At 35.1% G+C, this 19,963-nt stretch overlaps 1 protein-coding gene across 1 annotated transcript; it reads left to right on the top strand.

The window, feature by feature from the left end:
- The first annotated feature begins 1,833 nt into the window (after positions 1 to 1,833).
- On the top strand, positions 1,834 to 5,626 carry LOC145048238 (uncharacterized). Its single transcript, XM_078996715.1, has 5 exons — positions 1,834 to 2,223; positions 2,312 to 2,445; positions 4,751 to 4,898; positions 5,164 to 5,270; positions 5,363 to 5,626. The coding sequence occupies exons 1-5, from the start codon at positions 1,920 to 1,922 to the stop codon at positions 5,402 to 5,404; spliced, it is 735 nt and encodes a 244-aa protein (XP_078852841.1). The 5' UTR covers positions 1,834 to 1,919; the 3' UTR covers positions 5,405 to 5,626.
- Positions 5,627 to 19,963: the final 14,337 nt, after the last annotated feature.

The raw sequence follows: 19,963 nt of genomic DNA, 5'->3' as shown, positions 1-19,963 counted from the left end.
CTCTCGAAGTTTTATGCCGAAGATCCAAAAGGATTAAGGGCTTTAGTTGTACATCATTGTGTTTTTACACTTACATTTACTTATTTATCATTGCGTGATCAATTACAATATTTTCTCATATTTACGTGATTGTTTATCTAAATTTATAGTCAAAACTACCAAGATATTGTGCGGTATCTTAGTAACTTTTTGAGTATCTTAAGATTAATTGTCTAAGTTCATTCATTTACGACTTTAACATTATTTTTGCCTCAAACTTTTCAGAAACACTTATTTGCATTAAATAGCCTCAGAGTTGTACTAAATCGCCAGAATGGGACATTATACTAGGCAAATGCCCACGTGTTGCACAAATATATATATATATATATATATATATATATATATATATATATATATATATATATATATATATATATATATAGTTATATTTTTGGCATCAAATACATGTTGAAAATAATGATTGTTAGGGGAAGGATCATTAAATCATATTCAGGATCCATAATATTAGTACATACTTAGGATACTTAAACACATCTCAAGATCCTGATTGTTATCGTTAATATTACTAACACTTACAACGACTATATTCTACTTTCTTTTTCTCACATGTGTTGAATTAGTCAACTAATAACTTATTCTCAAAGGATGACCGTCTCAACCAGGAAAAAGACTCGGAATACCGAGTAAATCAACGTTCATATGCTGATTCTCGAAGGATCCCAGAATTATTATACTTATTGTTATTAACATTAGACTATAAATAACACTTGTATTACACACACAAGACACAATTAGCTCATCTACTATACTTGTACTGACATTTACACATTCATCTCTATAATTAAGATTTTACATCAATAAAATCATCAAGGCAGGTGATCATTATCACCTCCCAAGGTTTTATGCCGATGATACTAGCAAGGATCAAAAGTTTTCCTCGTAAATCATTGTGTCGCCTTGTCTACCATTTCATACTTATTTTACCTCGAACATCAAAGCCTCTCATACAATTTGATTCATTATTGATTAATGTTCATTTTTTGACCAAAACAATTATGTTAAGGAAATTAATTGTGAAATAATAATTTTTACACTAAGTTGATATATGACATTCTAATATTTTAAACAATATTATAAGATAAACAAGTGTTATAATCATATATACTTCAATAACCTCCACCTGCATGAGTGTAAAATATCAATATGTTTCTCGATTTAATATTTGTTTTAACATTATGATTAATTATTTTAGAACTTACTTATTTTTGTTTTTTAAATTTCGATAATAATGATTATCTAAATATCAAAACATTGCTTGTAATGTAACGTAATATAATTTATAATTATATGTTGATGTAGGTTTATAGTTGAAATATTTAACATTTTTAACAAATTAAGTAATTTATATGGATAATTTAAAAAGTCTAACATTAATATTATAATATTTTATATTTACTAATATATTTAAGTTAATAAATTAATCAAATTATACCGGAGGTTGAAAATTTTAAGGTTTTAAATCAATATAATAAATGTTTTCTAGGACAAACGTTTTCTTTTAATACTTATTTTGTAGTATAGCATGATTCTTCAAAATTACAATTAATGGAGCACTACTATAGATTATAGAAGGATCGAGGAGATTAGTGGCAAATGAGGAGATGATAAGGACACAAAGAGATACGGAGAAACCTAAAAGAGAAAAAAGACAACCTAAAATATTTTAGAGAGATAGCAAGTTGACTATGAGAACAAACTGGCCTCATGTTGCCCCTTCATCCAATAATGCCTCTTCCAACCCTTCAACGGCCAACACATATACACACACACATACACTTGTCCTCTCAACCTGTCAGGCCTCTTTGTTTCCATAAATTTTCGCCTACATACCCACCGTTTCCTTCACTCCACCTCCAATGGCTGCAGTTTCTTCTTCATACATCTCCAATATCGTAAGGATCCGCCAAGATACCCATCATGCATTGCCGTTCCGATTGCGTCTGCCGCCGAGTCTCGTCGGAGCCTCCATTGATGCCGGAATCAGAAGAAGAAGAAGAAGAAGAGCAACTTGGGAGTCCCAATCAAAAACCAGATTAGGCGTTGGGGTTAGAGTTAGAGCAACGGGGAAGTTGGCTACTGGGACTTTAAACTGGGACTCTTGGAAACCTGATCAGGGTTCGAAGGCTCCTTCACTTAGTGACATCTTTTGGCCATCTGCAGGTTCGTTACCTTGGCTCAATCGATTGTGTTAATCGGTATAATCATGAACTTGATTGGGTGTACTAATGAAGACGCTTTAAACCAACAGGTGCATTTGCAGCCATGGCTGTGTTGGGGAAGATGGACCAGATGTTGGCTAAAAAGGGAATCGCAATGACAATAGCACCACTTGGAGCTGTTTGCGCTGTCCTTTTTGCCACTCCTTCAACCCCCGGTGCTCGGGTAATTAATCCCTCACTTTTCCTTGTGTTTTATTTATCAAAATCATTATATATGTTATCATATCATAAAATAATTTAAAGTTCCAGGAGAATTATATATATTTCTGTGTATTAAATTTAGAATTAAAGAGGAACAAAGAATTTAAAGTGGAATATACTTTCCGATGTATGAAGAATTTCACATTTTATAATAATATTATTTGCCTTTTTAAAGATTTTTGTTGATTGGATTTTAAGATATTTACATGTTATAAATTATTGTTTTTCATAAACTTTTTAAACCCGTAAAATATTTAATACACAATTCTCAGAATATGAGTGTATTATTTGTTTATGAACGACGTACCAAGTAAAATAACAGATATAACGCTCGTTAGTCGTTGACGTGTATATAGAATTAAATAAATAAGGGAGAATTTTATATATGTCCTTCTTAAAAATCAAAATATCATATTTATCCAACTTAATTTCTAAATATCATATTTACCATTCATAAAATTTCAAAATATCATATATGTCCTTTTTAAACATCATAATATCATATATGCCCTTCTTAAATATCAAAATATCGTATATGTACTTTTTAAACATCAAAATATCAATGGTAATATCTAAAATATTCTTCATCTACAACATAATAAAAAAAAACTAAACAATCAAAATATACATTCCATAGAGAGGGTTGAAGATGAATATTTTTGTTTGTCAAGAGGACGACATTCCAACAATTTAAAAGTTCACATTCCATTATCATAGACGTAAGGATAATATCGTTAAATTTTTTAATTATTATAGTAATTTTAAGTTATAAAAAATGATTATAAAATATTAAAAACATTATAAAAAAGGATTTGGATAAATATGATATTTTGAAGGTTTATGAAGGATAAATATGATATTAAGAAATTAAGCTGAGCAAATATGATATTTTGAGGTTTAAAAAGGGTATATATGAAATTCTCCCAATAAATAAATTCTTTGTTTGAAAATATATATTTTATACAGTTTACCTATAGTATTAATACTACTGTTCTCCAAACTCGTACTGAACCATTTCATATGTACAAAATACCTTTAATTAATCTACATGTCTACATGTATATACCAAATACATGTATGTTGGATACCTTATTGAAAATGTCTTCAAAGCCATTTCTAAATGGTAGTTTTAGAAATAAAAAGCCCATTGGATTATCTCTAGACCGGTTGTGTTTATTAAAATCGTTATATTTCCCGAATTTGGTTAAATTAGTATTTTACAACCAGACAGAGATAACTTAAGAAAACCGGTTGTGTAACATGTATGGATTTAAAAAGATTACATATCATTAATAATTTAAATTATAATTACCACAAACAGAGAAACAAAAAACATTTGAATCGCTATCAAAAAATATAAATATTTCTATATATAAATACAATAACTGACCAAAGAAGAAAATAATTCTACCACAAACAGAAAAACGTTACTATATAAATATCATTAATTTACCCTGATATTAAAACGTTAATATTCACGTGCAAGTGGAGACCATGCGAAGAAAAGAAAATGTGCCCGTAGAATCTGTTACCTGTCGAATCCTTGGGAACCCATCTTGAAAGTTTCATATTAATAATATTAATTAGTTCAGATTAATAAAACTTTAAATTAAAAGAATCGACATAAGATTTAAAATAGATTCATGCATTTGTTAAATTTCCTTAGGCTCGACATATGTACTATATTATAAGATCTTCGATCAACATATGTACTATTATAGTAAAATTTCTAATAATTTGCACATGTGTAATTGTTTTTTTTATTTCGACCCACTCTAGGTCACATGTTTAAAATTATGTAATTTTGATTTTAACATTATATATTAATAAAATAAAATATTTCATTACGTTTTAATATAAAATAAATATGAGTTTAAATCCAAAATCGGAAGATATTATTATTATAATTCGTTACAACCAGCCAGTCACATGTATATAAACTTATGCAATTTTGTTCTATAGTGATAATAAAATTATATTGATCAACTTTTATATTAAAGAAATTTGAATAAGATCTATGATTTGTTGTAACCAGCTCGTCACATGTATATAAAATTTTGTAATTTCACTCTATGGTAATTATATAATTTTTATTAATATAATTTTATATCAATCTCTTTTGAGATCAAAAGTTTATAACTATTATAAAGATGAAACCATAGATGCCTTGTGTCTTTATAATATTTATAAAATTTTGATTTTTTTCCAAAAAATAAGAACGAGAAAAAACTCAATCGCAATTTCTTTTTTGAATACAAAACTTGCAGAAGTACAATATGTTTATGGCTCAAATGGGTTGTGCAGCAATTGGTGTATTAGCCTTCTCATTTTTCGGACCCGGTTGGCTCGCTCGCAGCACTGCCCTTTCTGCATCCCTAGCCTTCATGATATATACTCGTTCCGTTCATCCACCCGGTACATATTCAATGTTCATTTTCGTTATTTAGACCTGTTTATACATACATACATGACAGAACTAGTTGTTCTGAATTTGAATAAGACAAAAACCCACCTAAGATATAGGTGAGGGACTTACCTTGGATGCAAAAGAAGTGAATGCTCTTCTCATTCTTAACAATAAAAATAGCAGTGTAAAATTTGTATAGTCATGTTTGTATAACAAACAAAAACTTTACTAAAAACAAGACACTTATGTTAAATTCTTCATGTGGCAATGCAGCTGCGAGTTTGCCATTGTTATTTATCGATGGGCCAAAATTTCATCACTTGAAGTTTTGGTATGCTTTGTTTCCTGGTGTAGCTGGATGCCTTGTTCTCTGTTTGATTGTAAGTTTCACATTGTGGTCTTGAAAGCATTATATCACAAATGATACCCCATGATTGGTCTTTAATCGAAGTTTTGATTGCAATTTTGGCAGCAAGAAGTGGTATGTTACTTGAAAGACAATGTTAAGTTCTAAGCAAAGTTATGTGGCTTACAATTTTGGGGAAAACTGGTTTCGTGTTGAAAAGAGGGAAATACGAAGTCAAACATGTGTTTGTGATTTTTTTTTTTTTTCTCAAATGAGATGAAAATTTGGTAAATCATTTTTAGGGGTGATGGATATGGTGACTTGTAAATCATGTAATCAAGTTTGTACATCATTATAAAACTTGTCTATATAGTGAATGTGTTGACCAAATTTGAACACGCAAATATAAATAAAGTATTGGGCTTTACTAAAACCTATTGTTTAAATCAGACAAACAGTAATTTGGGCCTTTGGATCAACTTCACTATCTTTGGTCCATCTTCTTCATGAATGGCTTAGCCTGGATAATACGGACGGCCGTTCAAGGCTCATGTTTTTAACCGGACTGGTTATCAAGAATATTGTGGACCGGATCGGATAAGTCATGTCTGTGTCTGTGTTCGGATCTAGGTTCGGGTTTTCCGGTTCTTAAACCCGTTCTAGGCCTCCGCCCCCATCGGGTCCCACCCGGCATCGAGCCCCGTTCGGTATACCATATTTGTTATTCTTAGGCCCCGCCCACTACACACATACAATATATATCAATAATCATGCTAACACATAAAATAATCATAAAACATTAGCATACGATTCCATCATCGGGCCTCATCCGACATAGAGCCCCACACGGTATACATAGCATCACATAACATATGCAAGGGTCACACAGACTCCTAGCATCCTAACATAACCAATAAGGGTGAATATTGGTGCCTTAGACCTGCTAAAACCAATGAGGAAACTCATCTCAACTGTTGAATCTCATTGAAAATCCATGGTTATTGGTCCGACAAACACCCAATTAACATTTGGGTCCAATCCATATCCAACAATCCATACTTGGGATAAAAAGACCATTTTACCCCTCACCTAGTTTGTTCCATGACTAAGGCCCAAACTTACAATCTAAAAGGCCCAAAACCAATTAATTATCCAAGACCCATTTATAGCCCAATTTTCCAAATTGGGCCCCAAACCCTTATATGGGCCTTACCCTAAAGCCCACCCATTCTCTTAGTCTAAAACACTTTCACTCAGACGGCCCAACAACCACCCAAACATCTAAACCCAAAAGAAAGGCCCAACCTCAAAGCCCAAAACATAAAACCCAACAGACTCAGTACGCGGGGCATACTCAGTTGTACGCTAAGCATACACACAAAAAGGCTTGTATGCTGCACGAACTCAACCATTAAGCCAAAACCTACTTTAAGCTCTTAATTCTTAAAACCAAGAGTCCAAACCATAGATTTAAACCCTAATAAGCGTCTAGAACCATAAAGTTACTGATTTGGTGACTTTGCATGCCTCAAAAGGACCCAAATTCAAGATATAGCTCTTTACTTTCAATAAATGGAAATAATTGTCACACCCCCAAACCAAGGATGGCAGAAACGTCCGGGGGTGGAGGACTTCATGTATAGCATCATAACCACAATTTTAATAGTAATTTAAGCAAACACAACCAACATATATATAATTGAAAAAGTTACATCACTTGTATGAATTACATGTTTCAAAATCAATTACAATATGTTGTCAAAATGTGAAAAGTTTGACGCCTTAACGTCCCATCCTCAAAAGCACTTGATAACCTGATTAGTGTTTTCCTGTGAATACAAGTTGTTTGAAAAGTGTCAACACAAAGGTTGGTGAGTTCATAAGCTTTTATTAATAAACTTAGTAGAAGTATTTCACATGTAAATGTCGCGTTTGTTTCAGAAAAATCCGAAATTTTCCTTGAAATCCGAAAAATGTAGCCTTATAACCAAAGACTAGAATGTATGAGAAATCATCGTTACTTAGTAGAAATGTTGTGAGTTTAAAATATTGTGGAAAGTAAATTTCTTTTATCAACCTAAAACCTACTTCGGTTTTATGAAACCCCGTAAACTTCATGAATTGTTATCCCCCTAAGTGAGTCGCTATAATCATACTGTGACTATGTGAACCTGCCACAACGTTTCTCAGGCGTCGCGAAAATGAAATGACATTTGTCACCCGTAGACCTGCAGGTCCCACTGTAGCTAGCAGCAAGGTGTGGGGTGTCAAACCCAATATAGATCTATATACAAGTATCACGTTCTCCCTCAAGGAGATTTTGATTATAACTACCAAGAATTATATCCCGCACTCGGACGTACGGGGAGAGAGAGTCTCACAACATAGGTTAACAAGTTTACGTGAAATGTGTGTGTGAATATAAATCTTTCTTGTATGAATGTACCCTTTTTGTACGAGTTCGTTGAGTGATGTATCATAAACTATACCTATTATAGTTTATCTAAAATGTATGTAATATGTATGAATTCTTTTATGGAAATGTATTAGTGTTGTGAATTTATCAAACTATACTTTTTATAGTTAAATAATACGTGTTCTAAATGAATGAATAATATTTAATATGAATGACTTAGTTTCAGTTCATAATGGTAAACTAACAAGGAAACACATTCAAATATTAGAACTTATGATTATACACTTTGCTCAACATAATACAAAGTGTTATGATATTTACATGCTGTTGGCTAACTTTAGCCATTCTGCCCTGTTTTTGGAAAAATCATAGGAAGTCGAAAACTAGATCCGTAAATTCTGAGAGTTCGCAAAATGTGTCTAGTTTATTCATAATTTTTATCGCGATTGTTAATGACTTCCAATTTGAGTGAATAAGTCCAAAATCACAGACTGGTCCGGATTGTTGTTTGAAATGATAGGCAGTTTTGTAAAAATCACCATAAATTGTAGAAAAATCGTATGGAGATGTGCAAGTAGCCATTTTAAAGCTAAGAACTTGAACTATTTTCACCTTGTACAGTTTTGAAAACAAAAATGTTTAAGATGCCCAAAACAGTCCGTGAATGGAGTTGAACTTTTCTGATGAAGGCTGTTAGAGAAATTTAGTTATGTTCTTAGTGTTTTAACTTGTATTCCCCCCTTAAAAACTTGAGAAAACATGAAAATGTAGGGGTATGAACTCACCTTAAGTGATTTCAGTAGATGATTGTTGAAGAATGGAAGTGTTTAATTCAAGAACACTTGGAGATGCCTTGAAGGTTTTCGAGAATCTAACATCATAGTTAGGGAGTTTGTGTAAGCAATCAAAGATTTGAGTAGAATGAAGTGAAATAATAATAGGGAGGATGAATTTTTACTTACTAAGTGTGGAAGAACACTTGAAATCAGCCTTGGATCTCGAAAATTTGTGTAGAAGAGTTTGAGAGAAAAAGTGGTGTTTGTTACTTAGTGGAATGAGAGAAATGAGAGAAAATGAGGAGTGTGGTTGTTTGTTCCAGCTCAAAAACGTGGGAGTGAGTGAAATTTGAGTGTAAGGGGACATTGAAGTGACATAGGTAAGGTGGGGAGGTATGGCTGGTCATAGAGTGGGTGTGGGGTGGTTGCTTGTGTCATAAGTTAAGGCAAAGTCAACACTCCACCTTAAATAAATCCCCCATTAGATCTTTATTATTTAAATAATGATTTTCATAAAAATATGTTTAAATTATGAATATTTAAGGTTTATTATGTTAAAATAAAATTTCTGGAGAAAATCCCGCTTTAAAATCACGAAAAACGGGCTTAAAATGTTAAAAATATCAAAAATGGGCTGAAAATGACAAAAATGCGAAATCTGGCCGAGGCTCGGCCCTCTTATGCTGAACCGAGAGAGAGAGGGAGGCAGAACCGAGAAGAGAGAAGAGAAAGGAAGGAACCGAGAGCACGAAGAGACAGAGAGGAGAGAAGGAACAGAAGGCGCGAATAGAGACCGAGCGAGAAGAAGGAATAGAAGGCGACAGAGCGGCGGAGTAGCGGACAGAGACCGAGAGGAGCAGAGCGTGAGCGACAGAGGCAGAGGCTCGGTCTCTGGTCTCTTAGTCACCAGAGGCTCGGTCTCTGGTCTATAAGCCACCAGAGGCTCGGTCTCTGGTCTCTTAGCCACCAGAGGCTCGGTCTCTGGTCTCTAAGCCACCAGAGGCTCGGTCTCTGGTCTCTTAGCCACCAGAGGCTCGGTCTCTGGTCCTAAGAGGCCTCTCACTCCGGTTTCGGTTCCTAAAGCCTATTTTTCTCGTTTTCGCCCCGTTTCAAGCCGTTTTTGACCCGGTTAAGGGCCGGAATGACCCGAATGATTCCAAAAAGTTACGGGAAACTTTTGAGAGAGATTTCACATACTTGGAGAGATTTGAGAGAGATTTGACATTCTTGGAGAGATTCCTCATACAAAGAGATATTTGAGAGAGGTTTCACATACTTGGAGAGATTTGAGAGAGATTTGACATTCTTGGAGAGATTTCTCATACAGAGAGATATTTGAGAGAGGTTTCACATACTTGGAGAGATTCCTCATACAAAGAGATATTTGAGAGAGGTTTCACATACTTGGAGAGATTTGAGAGAGATTTGACATTCTTGGAGAGATTTCTCATACAGAGAGATATTTGAGAGAGGTTTCACATACTTGGAGAGATTTGAGAGAGATTTGACATTCTTGGAGAGATTTCTCATACAGAGAGATATTTGAGAGAGATTTCAAGTGTGGCATTTGTGAGTGTTTGGTTCCGTAATGCGAGTCTCTTGAGCCCCGTTAAGTCATGATTAAGGATCCCACGCACTCCTAATGAGTATGCAACATGGTTTTCATCAGTTTAGTTCATTGATTAGTACTAGGGCTTAGGAAATTTTTAACACAAGACTTTTCTCAAGTGATGTTTTCCCATTAATATAGCAAGTTATACAGTATGAACATAACACAAACCCTAATACACAAGGTTTAATAGGGTTGACCGGCTTGACCTGATGACTTGACTTGACTCAAGATTGACGATTGTCACAATAATCGCATGCATGGGTGATTCTAAACCCTAAAGGCTCCAACTTTTTGGACCTTGAACCTTAGAAACACCAAGAGTGGCAACTTATAGCCATGGAGTGGTATCAAAACACTAGATCTTATTCATGGGGCCAAAAAGGGTACAAAACTCATACAAACTAGATCTAAACTTCTAATGAGAAAGGTCATAGATTTTTACCCCAAACAAGCTAGAAATGAGTAGAGAATCATGATCCACAAGCTCTTCCTTGATCCACAACCTTGCACCAAACTCTTTCTTCTTGAATATGAACCAAAAGACACCAAGATGCACGCAATAAGCTCAAAATAAAATAATGAAGGCTAAGGAATGATTTATAGGGTTTTGGAGGTTTAGGGGCTGGTAAAGAGGCCAACCCTAATGACTTAAGGTGTTTATATAAGGTGCAACACCCTAAATTAGGGTTTCCTTGAATCACACGTACGCCCTGCGTACATGGATGTAAACCCATGTACGTATCCGGAGTCCCGACCAAGCCTCACATCAGTACGCTAAGCATACCCTTTGGTACATCCTGTGTATTGGCTTATCGGCTTGTACGCTAAGCGTACCACTTGGTACGCCTCTTGTACTGGCCAAGGAAGAAAATGAAACTTTTAAATAACATAAGGGGAAATAATGAAACATACCAGGAATCATGTGTTACAATTCTCCCCCACTTGAATTGGACTTCATCCTTGAAGTCCGCTACCCTGAAAAACTCCGGATAGTGCTCCTGCATCTCATCCTAGGGCTCCCAAGTCCACTTTGAACCCTTCCGATGCCTCCATTGCACCTTTACCAGCTCTACAACCTCGTTCCTCAAGGTTTTTGTCTTACGATCCAGAAATGCCACCAGTCGTTCAATATAATTCAGGCGGTCATCCACCTGAATAACCTCCAATGACACCACTGCAGAATCATCCAATAACCACTTCCTTAGCTGAGAGACGTGGGACGTGCTATGAATTTGACTGAGCTCATCTAGAATATCCAAGAGATAAGCAACCCGGCCTACTCGAACCAAAACCCTGAAAGGACCAATGTACTTAGGGCCCAACTTGCCCCGCTTCCTAAACCGGATGACACCTTTCCAAGGTGACACCTTCAAAAGAACCATATCTCCCAACTGGAACTCTAAGTCTGATTGATGCCTATCGGCTAACTCTTCTGCCGAATCTGAGTTGTTGGAGCCTGCTCCGAACCTGCTGAATCAGCTCAGTGGTCTTGAGTACCACCTCAGTACTCCCCATAAATCGTTGACCGACATCACCCTAACGAATTAGGGTCCTGCATTTCCTCCCGTAGAGCATCTCAAAAGGAGGTCGATCAATGTTGGCATGATAACTGTTGCTATACGAAAATTCGGCTAACAGAAGATAGTCCGTTCACTCTGACCATCGGTCTGCAAATGGAATGTTGTGCCGAAGTGAAGACAGGTCCCCAACTCGTCATGCAAATTCTTCTAAAACCTGGAAATAAACCGGACATCTTTGTCAGAAACCACCAATACCGGCACCCCATGACGTGCCACAACCTCCCTGATATAAACCTTGACCAACTTCTCTGCTAAAACACTCTCCTGAACTGGAATCCACTCCGCATGCAGTCCTAGGAAAGTTCGTGATAAAATCCATGATGATGTCCTCCCATTTCCATACGGGAATATCCAACAGTTGCATCTTACCGTGAGGTCACTAATGTTCAGCCTTGACCTTCCTAGATGTCAAGCACCTCTCCACATACCATGCCACATCTGGCTTCATGCAAGGCCACCAATAAGCAAGATGAAGATCCCTATATATCTTCATCACCCTGAGATGAATGGAGAACCTCAAATTATGAGCCTCCTCCATCAGAATCTAATGCACACCGCCCCAATACGGAGACCATACTCTCCGATGCAAAGTCAACAATCCACGACTATCATAATCGAAGGAAGCCACCTGACCTACAATGTGCTCGCTCTTTCGGTGTTCTTCCTTCATAGCCTCGTCCTGTGCCTCACGAATCCGCTCCAATAATAGAGTAACCACGGTTATCCTCAAACATATGTCTCTGATTGGAACCGCCATCTCCTGGTAGCTAAAAGCATCGGCCACCATATTGGTCTTCCTCAGGTGAATAAGGATGTTGCAGTCATAATCCTTCACTACATCCAACCATCGATGCTGCTTCATATTCAGATTCGGCTAGTCCATCAAGTACTTATGGCTCTTTTGATTCTCATAAATAGGACAATGAACCCCAAAGAAGTAATGCCTCAAAATCTTGAGGGAGAAAACCATGGCCCCCAACTCCAAATCATGCGTCAGATAATTCACCTCATGATGCTTCAGCTGCCTTGAAGCGTAGGTGATCACGTGACCCCTATATATCAACACCGCCCCCAATCCGGTGATCGAAGCATCACAATAAACTAAAAAATCATCAACACCCTCCGACAGGGTCAAAATCAACGATTCACACAACTGTTGCCTCAAAGTCTCGAAAGTTGTCTGTTGCTTAGGCCCCCAAGGGAATGTCACCGTCCTCTTGATTAGTCGGGTCAAAGGTACAACCATCTTGGAGAAATCCTGTGACAACCATCAAAATTCAAGTCGGTTCTAGATTTGATAAACTTAGTTGCACGTGAAGGCACGACACATTCTAGACTTTGTAAATAGAATCTAAGTTATAACCAACTAGAAACTTGAAAACAAGTAGAATCGAAGGATATTGTGCTTAGATTTCACATTGATATGTGAATTCTACCACTACTTAACTGTAATGAATATCCGTATTCGGGTCATTCTTTGACTCAAACATCATTGCATGAATCGTGTAGACACATCATGCACTTGACTTAGTAGTAGAAATTCGGTCCAAGTCTCATATTAACTTAAGTCAAATTTGAAACTATGACTAGTATACTTGGTTTGTCAATTTCACTTGAATCTTGGAACCACTACATGGAAATGCCAATAAACCGAAAAAATACAAACATTATTTGTAACTATAAAAGAGTTATAATACCATAAAATATTTTGAAGTCTCAAAGATTCAATTTATTTTGATATTCAAAGTTTAGCAAAATCTAAAAAGCCCTAAATACCTAAATTTATAAACTTTAACCTTAAAATTATTTGAAAATAATTAGGAACCATACAATATCAATTTAAAATAATTAAATTCGGGGAAATATAATCAAGGAAAATATAATTTGAAGTATCAACATATATCCTTAATTATTAGTTTAAGGGAACCTCTCTCACCCAAAATTTGGGAAATATAATCAAGGGAGCCTCTCTCACCCAAAATTTCGGCCTCCCTTCTCCCAAGACACTCCTCTTCTTCCTAAAACACATAGTTATTTCTCTCTTCTCCACACTCTTCACCTATTCATTCTCTTTCTCACACTCCCCATCATTCATTGAACTCTCTCTTCTTTGTCCCTCTAAACTCACAAAAATCTCCAGCCAAGAACTCCTCCGAAGCACAAAATCTTCATCCTCAAGTGTTGTTCTTAGCGGTAGTCACGAAAATCCTTTACTTTCCTTCACTTTTCTTTCAAGTTTTACAAAGTTTCCTACAATTTATTCTTATTCTACACCATTCTATTGTAAAGATCATGAACCTGTAAACATACACACACACACATTCACAGTTTTGACGATGATGGTGGTAGGATTTCACTCAAAAACAACATGCATGTTGTAAATGTTGATGTCCCATGACTAAAACCTAAGTTAAAATCAACATAATGCACTTTTCTACAAGTTTTGGTGGAAAATCACCACATGCACCCTAAGTTTTCTTTCAAAAATGACTTTTGAACATTTCAAACTCATGAATGGTCTTCAAACCAACATGCATGTGATGATCTTCAAACTTAGGTGCTAGATGATCAAAGTTTGTTGTTAAAAGCTTTCAAATATGTTCATAAAGGATTTATTCACAAATAAATATCTAAAACTTATTTTTTTTGTTCAAATACGATTTTTACCAGAATCCAAATAATAAAATAAGATGATCTATAAATATTCAGAAAATAATCATTTTTCTCGATTTATTGTAATTTTTGCAAGAAAATAGAGCAAGAATTCACATAAAATACCTTTTGTTGTCAATAAATTCTAGAAAATTTATGATATTACCCATACACTAATTAAAGACGTTTCATGAAGTTTCATGCATTTATGTGATTGTCTTTTGTTGATTTTGAATTTATTTTTGTTGAAGAGAAATAAATATTAAATTAAGTTACAAATATCCAAAGCCATATTTAACAATTCTCAATTGTTTGGACATCATAAAGAATCCATGCAAAAATTTAAATATTTTTTCATGAGTATTTTTTATTTTTCCCGATTTAATGAAGGTTTAAGAGGTTAAACTGGCAATAAATAGCTACACTTGTCCAAAAATTATAAACCTTTACCAGAATATCTTATAAGAAATATTAATCGTGAATAAAAAGTTTAATTTATTGTTTATTAATTTTTCATGAATAAATGTTTATTTATGAGAATAAATTACGGGAAAATAGTTAAATTGTTCTAAAAGTTATAATAAATTTATATAATATTTTGTATTACAGCTTAGCCACAAATAAAAAGTTTGGACAGTTTTCTAAATAGTTTAGTATTTATTTTCATTTTAATAGAATAAAAACACAAAAATCATAAAAATAGTTGAATTTGTACAAAAACCAGTTTTGATATTTTTTTTTTCTAATTTTTATACATCAAATACTAATTTTACAAATATTTTGAAGAATTATTAAATCCCTTTTCGATTTATGCTATATTTCTTACATTAAATACACATAAATCCAAAACTCAGACACTAATATATGAAAATAAATTATGGTAATTTTCCCATCTTATGTACACTGTATACGAATTTTACAAAAAGTTTGGTAGTTTTAATTTATAATTTAATAATTATTCACGAATTAATGCTTATTTAAGTGAGTAAAACAAAGAAAATATCTACACAATTTTGAAACCAACTTTTATATTTTTCCCTACTTTTATATGTCTAATAAAACTAGTACAAAAAGTTTGTGAACATTTAGAAACTATTTTCTAATTATCCCTATTTTTATTAGAATAAACCCACAAAAATCATAAAATCAGGTTAAACTGTTTGAAAATCAATTTGAGTATTTTCCCAGTTTATATACATTGTATCTCAGCTTTACAAAAATATTGTGAATTTTTATTAACTATTTATTATTTTCCATGATTTTATGATGTTTTCAAGGAATTAAATGGTGGGAAAATAGTTAAACATAGTTAAAAAAAATCATTAAAAAATACAAGAGGGTTCTAAATTATAGTTAGAACTGAAATGTAATCGTTTGGAAATTTTTAGAACTGATTTGATTTAGTTTTGAATTTTTAGCTTGTAAAGCCCTTCTAAAAGTGCTAAAATGCATTACCAACAGTAACATAAAATGGGATTTGTCACTTGCATATGTTAATAAATCGATTGGGGTATGCAAATCTGAATTTTCAGAAAAGTATTTGCAACTCATAGAAAACCTAACTTTGACACAATATTGACATAATTCTATTGTAGAAGTTAAGTATACTAGTATTAGATTTTGATTAGAGACTCATTAGTGTGTAACATCGTTGTAGGAATCAATAGTGGTACAAGCGGAATGTAGTTCAAGGCATCATTTGCATCATCTCAATGCATTGTGAGTATTCAAGCCTCCCCTATTTTCGTTTTTTAAATGTTTTGGGGTGGAAAAGCATGTCCGAAAAACTATTTAATATTCGTTGTATTTAAATTGATTTGTATCAAACTTGATTGCTATATTTTGCTATCTATTTCTATGAAACTTGAAACATGAGGCCTTATCGTCTTAAGTCCCTTACACTTTACTCCAACCATTAACTCTTTGAGCCAATGGTCGTTATGGATAGCGCTATTAGGAATTGATAACTCCTCACTCACCCGATTGCTTGAGTGCATGATACCATATTTATTTATAGAACAATAAGCATAGATCTTGATAAGACATCAATCATAGGCTTGGTTGTGAACTCATTGTTTTCTCATATATATATACAAACTTGCTTAATTATTATAGCAACAAACTTTTTTTTCTCATTATAGCAACAAACTTTTATTACTAGAAACTTATTTACTTGTCTTGGCAATGAACTATTTGCTCCTTGTAGCAATGAAATTGATTGCTCATTATAACAATGAAACTTGTTTACTCGTTTTAGCAACAAACTTTATTTCCCATGAGAATATGAGCGTTGCATCTCATATGGGCAATGTACTTTATTTCTCATGATGACATCGAACTTTGTTTGTGCTAACTTATTTACTCATTTTAGTAATGTACTTTTATTTATGGACACTTCTATTAAAACTTTGATTACGATTCATGAAACTAATATTATTTTTAACTTGTGAACTCACCAAATATTTCGGTAGTTGACCGCTCATTTTACATGCTTTTTCAGGAATCATCTAGTAAGAGGCACCTAGAGATACATCACTTGTAGGAGCATTTGCATGTTTTATATTTCAAATACATTGTAATTTATTTTGAAAAGTTGTTCAAACTCATTGTATATTGTAATGATTTTTAATACGATGGTTATTGTTGTCTTTTAACTTCTTATATGAGACCCTTTGTACTGCCGCACCATGTGTTTCCGCTTTAGCGGGGTGTGACAAATCCTGGATGAATCTCTGATAATAACCAGCCAAACCAAGAAAACTCTGAATCTCAGATGGAGACCTCAGAACCTCACACTGCAGCACACCCTCGACCTTGGCCGAATCGACTAGAATACCCTTTTGGTTGACAAGGTGCCTCAAAAACTGCACATCGTGCAACCAGAACTCACACTTGGAGCATTTTGTGAAAAGTCTCTCCCTCCTTAACGTCTCCAACACTTCCCTCAATTGCTCATTGTGTTGTTCCTAAGTCTTGGAATAAACCAAGATATCATTGATGAATACAATCACAATGTAACATTCGTAAAATTCATGAAAATTTTAAACTCTTAAATAAACCTAAAAACCATCATTGTTTACAAATTGTTTTTAAAATAAGTTCAACATCATAGAAATCCGAAAATCATGAAACAAAAGATGAGGAGGTGCACAATCACGCCTTCACCTTCCCGCGATCATCTGAGTTACATGTAACATAATCCAAAACTATAAGCACAAAGCTTAGTGAGTTCCTCCAAAATACCGATACATAACAAATAGCACAAATATAATAACAACATGTAATGGGTCCACAAATAACATACTGGATTACCCCTTAGCCCACACATAAGTCTGGCTTGCCCCATGGGCCCACAGATTATGCTGGTTTGATCCCCGACCTGATCAGTCCACAGACTAAATACCACTAAGCCCTCAGTACAAGTTTAGCATACCCTTCCTGGCCCTCAGCTCGTATCTAGAATGCTCATGAGCCCTCAGTATGAGTCTGGCATGCCCTCCCTAGCCCTCAGCTCATACATGGTATGCTCCAGGGTTTGTTGGCTACAACACAGAGCAGCACAACCTCAACCCAACCCACACAATATGTCGACATATAATAGATAATATCATATACAGATAGCCAGACAGTATCACAGGTAGCCCTATAGATCTACCAAACCAGCATATCAAAAACTAGCATGCATATCTATTCCATACTCAGCATATCCATAATATCAGGTTATCAAAACAATAGGTTGGCCTTGGTGCCTTCGATCCGAAAGTACAGTGAGGAAGACTCACCTCACACTGACAAATTGCACAGAAAACCTTCGGCTGCCGGCCCACTAAAATCCGAAACAATCACAACAAAAAAATCCAATTAATAATTGAATTACTGCCCTTGACTAATGACCCAAACTTAGGGTAAATAACCACTATACCCTATCCATAATTCGTCCAAGATCAAGGCCTAATTCTTGATCCAAAAAGCCTAAATTTATACAAGGACCATCATCGGACCAATTTTCCAAATTGGGCCGAAACTCCTTTTTGGGCCTTATCCTAAGGTCCAACTTTTCACTTGGCTCAAAACATTCATACTCAGATAAACCAATAAGGGCCCAAGCATTCAAGCACAACAGGTGGCCCAAAACTTGAAGCCAAAAATCTAAAGTCCAACAGAAGGCATACACCTTCGGTACGTTGGGCGTACACCGCATCGCATTGACCCACAATAGGGTAGTTGACCGAGTACTTGGGGCGTACTCTCCCTTACGCGGGGTGTACCCTCACATAGTCCAAAATGTCAATAAGTGCTTAATGACTTAAGCACTTAAGCCCAAACTTTAGATCCATGGTCCAAATGAACCTTTGAGACATGAAGTCTCCAACTTTATGACTTTAGACATCCAAAAAGTCCTTAATACATGGTATGAATCCATTAATACCTTCCATAGGAAGCATGGAGCCAAACTAGATAAAGGGGACTCATTTTTATGGCTTAGAACCCTTCCTAGGGTCTGAAAGGACAACCCAAAACGTCCAACACTAAACAGGCACAACAATAAGATTTTTTTGGGAAAAAGGAACACCATAAAGCTACCAAGATGAGATCTAAGCAAACCAAGAATAAAGGTAGCAACTTTTTACCTCCTGGAGCTTCCCAAGAAGATGAAGACCCAAATCCACAAGCTTGTTTTCCCTTCTAGACTCCTTGATGCACTTCTTTCTCCTTTAAGCACACAAATAACACACTGTAAGCTCAAAACACTCTCTTATAGGGTTAGGGTTTGCTAAGGATGATTCAAAGGCTTGGATGCTGAAAGGATGAGGGTAAGTGATCCATAAAGGTGCTTAAATACTCCTCAAATCCTAAAAATTAAGGGTTTCATTCTGACATTAGTACGCCCAACGAACATGTGTACGTCTAGCGTACTAGGGCACGCCCTAGTACGCTTAGCAGACTCACATGTACGCCCAACTTACAACTCCAGCTCCCAAAATTACCATTTCGCCACTAGGGCTACACCTTTATAATCCAAGGACCAAAATGATATACTTTAAAACCAAAAGAAGGATTTGAAAATACATGAAAACCCCGAATGTTAGACACAGACCAATCCAACATCGGTCTGCATACACGGTTCAAAAGATCCATGAAAGCGGCTAGAGCATTAGTGAGCCTAACCTCGAAGCCCAAAACATAAAACCCAACAGACTCAATACATCGGGCATACTGAGTTGTACACTAAACGTACATGCAAAAGGCTTGTATGATGTGCGTACAGACTTGTACGCCCAACGTACGCACCTATTAAGCCAAAACCCACTTTAAGCTGTTAATGCTTAAGACCAGGAGTCTAAACCATATATCTAAACCATAATAAGCGTCTAGACCCATAAAGTTACTAACTTGGTGACTTTGCATGCCCCAAAAGGACCTAACTTCAAGATATAGCACTTTGCTTTCAATAAATGGAAATAATCTTATGCACGGGTGATTCTAAACCCTAAAGGTTCCAACTTTATGGACCTTGAACCTTAGAAACACCAAGAGTGGCAACTCATAGCTCCTGGAGTGGTATCAAACCACTAGATCTTATTCATTGGGCCAAAGGGTCCAAAACTCATATAAACTAGATCTAAACTTCTAATGAGCAAGGATATAGTTTTTTACCTCAAACAAGTTGGAAATGAAGTAGAGAATTAG

The sequence above is a fragment of the Lactuca saligna genome, chromosome 1 (genome assembly GCF_052625555.1).
Source record: "Lactuca saligna cultivar CGN05327 chromosome 1, ASM5262555v1, whole genome shotgun sequence".
Lineage (NCBI taxonomy): Eukaryota > Viridiplantae > Streptophyta > Magnoliopsida > Asterales > Asteraceae > Lactuca > Lactuca saligna.
The sequence above is the reverse complement of the archived record's forward strand: the minus strand, read 5'-3'. Positions and strand labels throughout refer to the sequence as shown.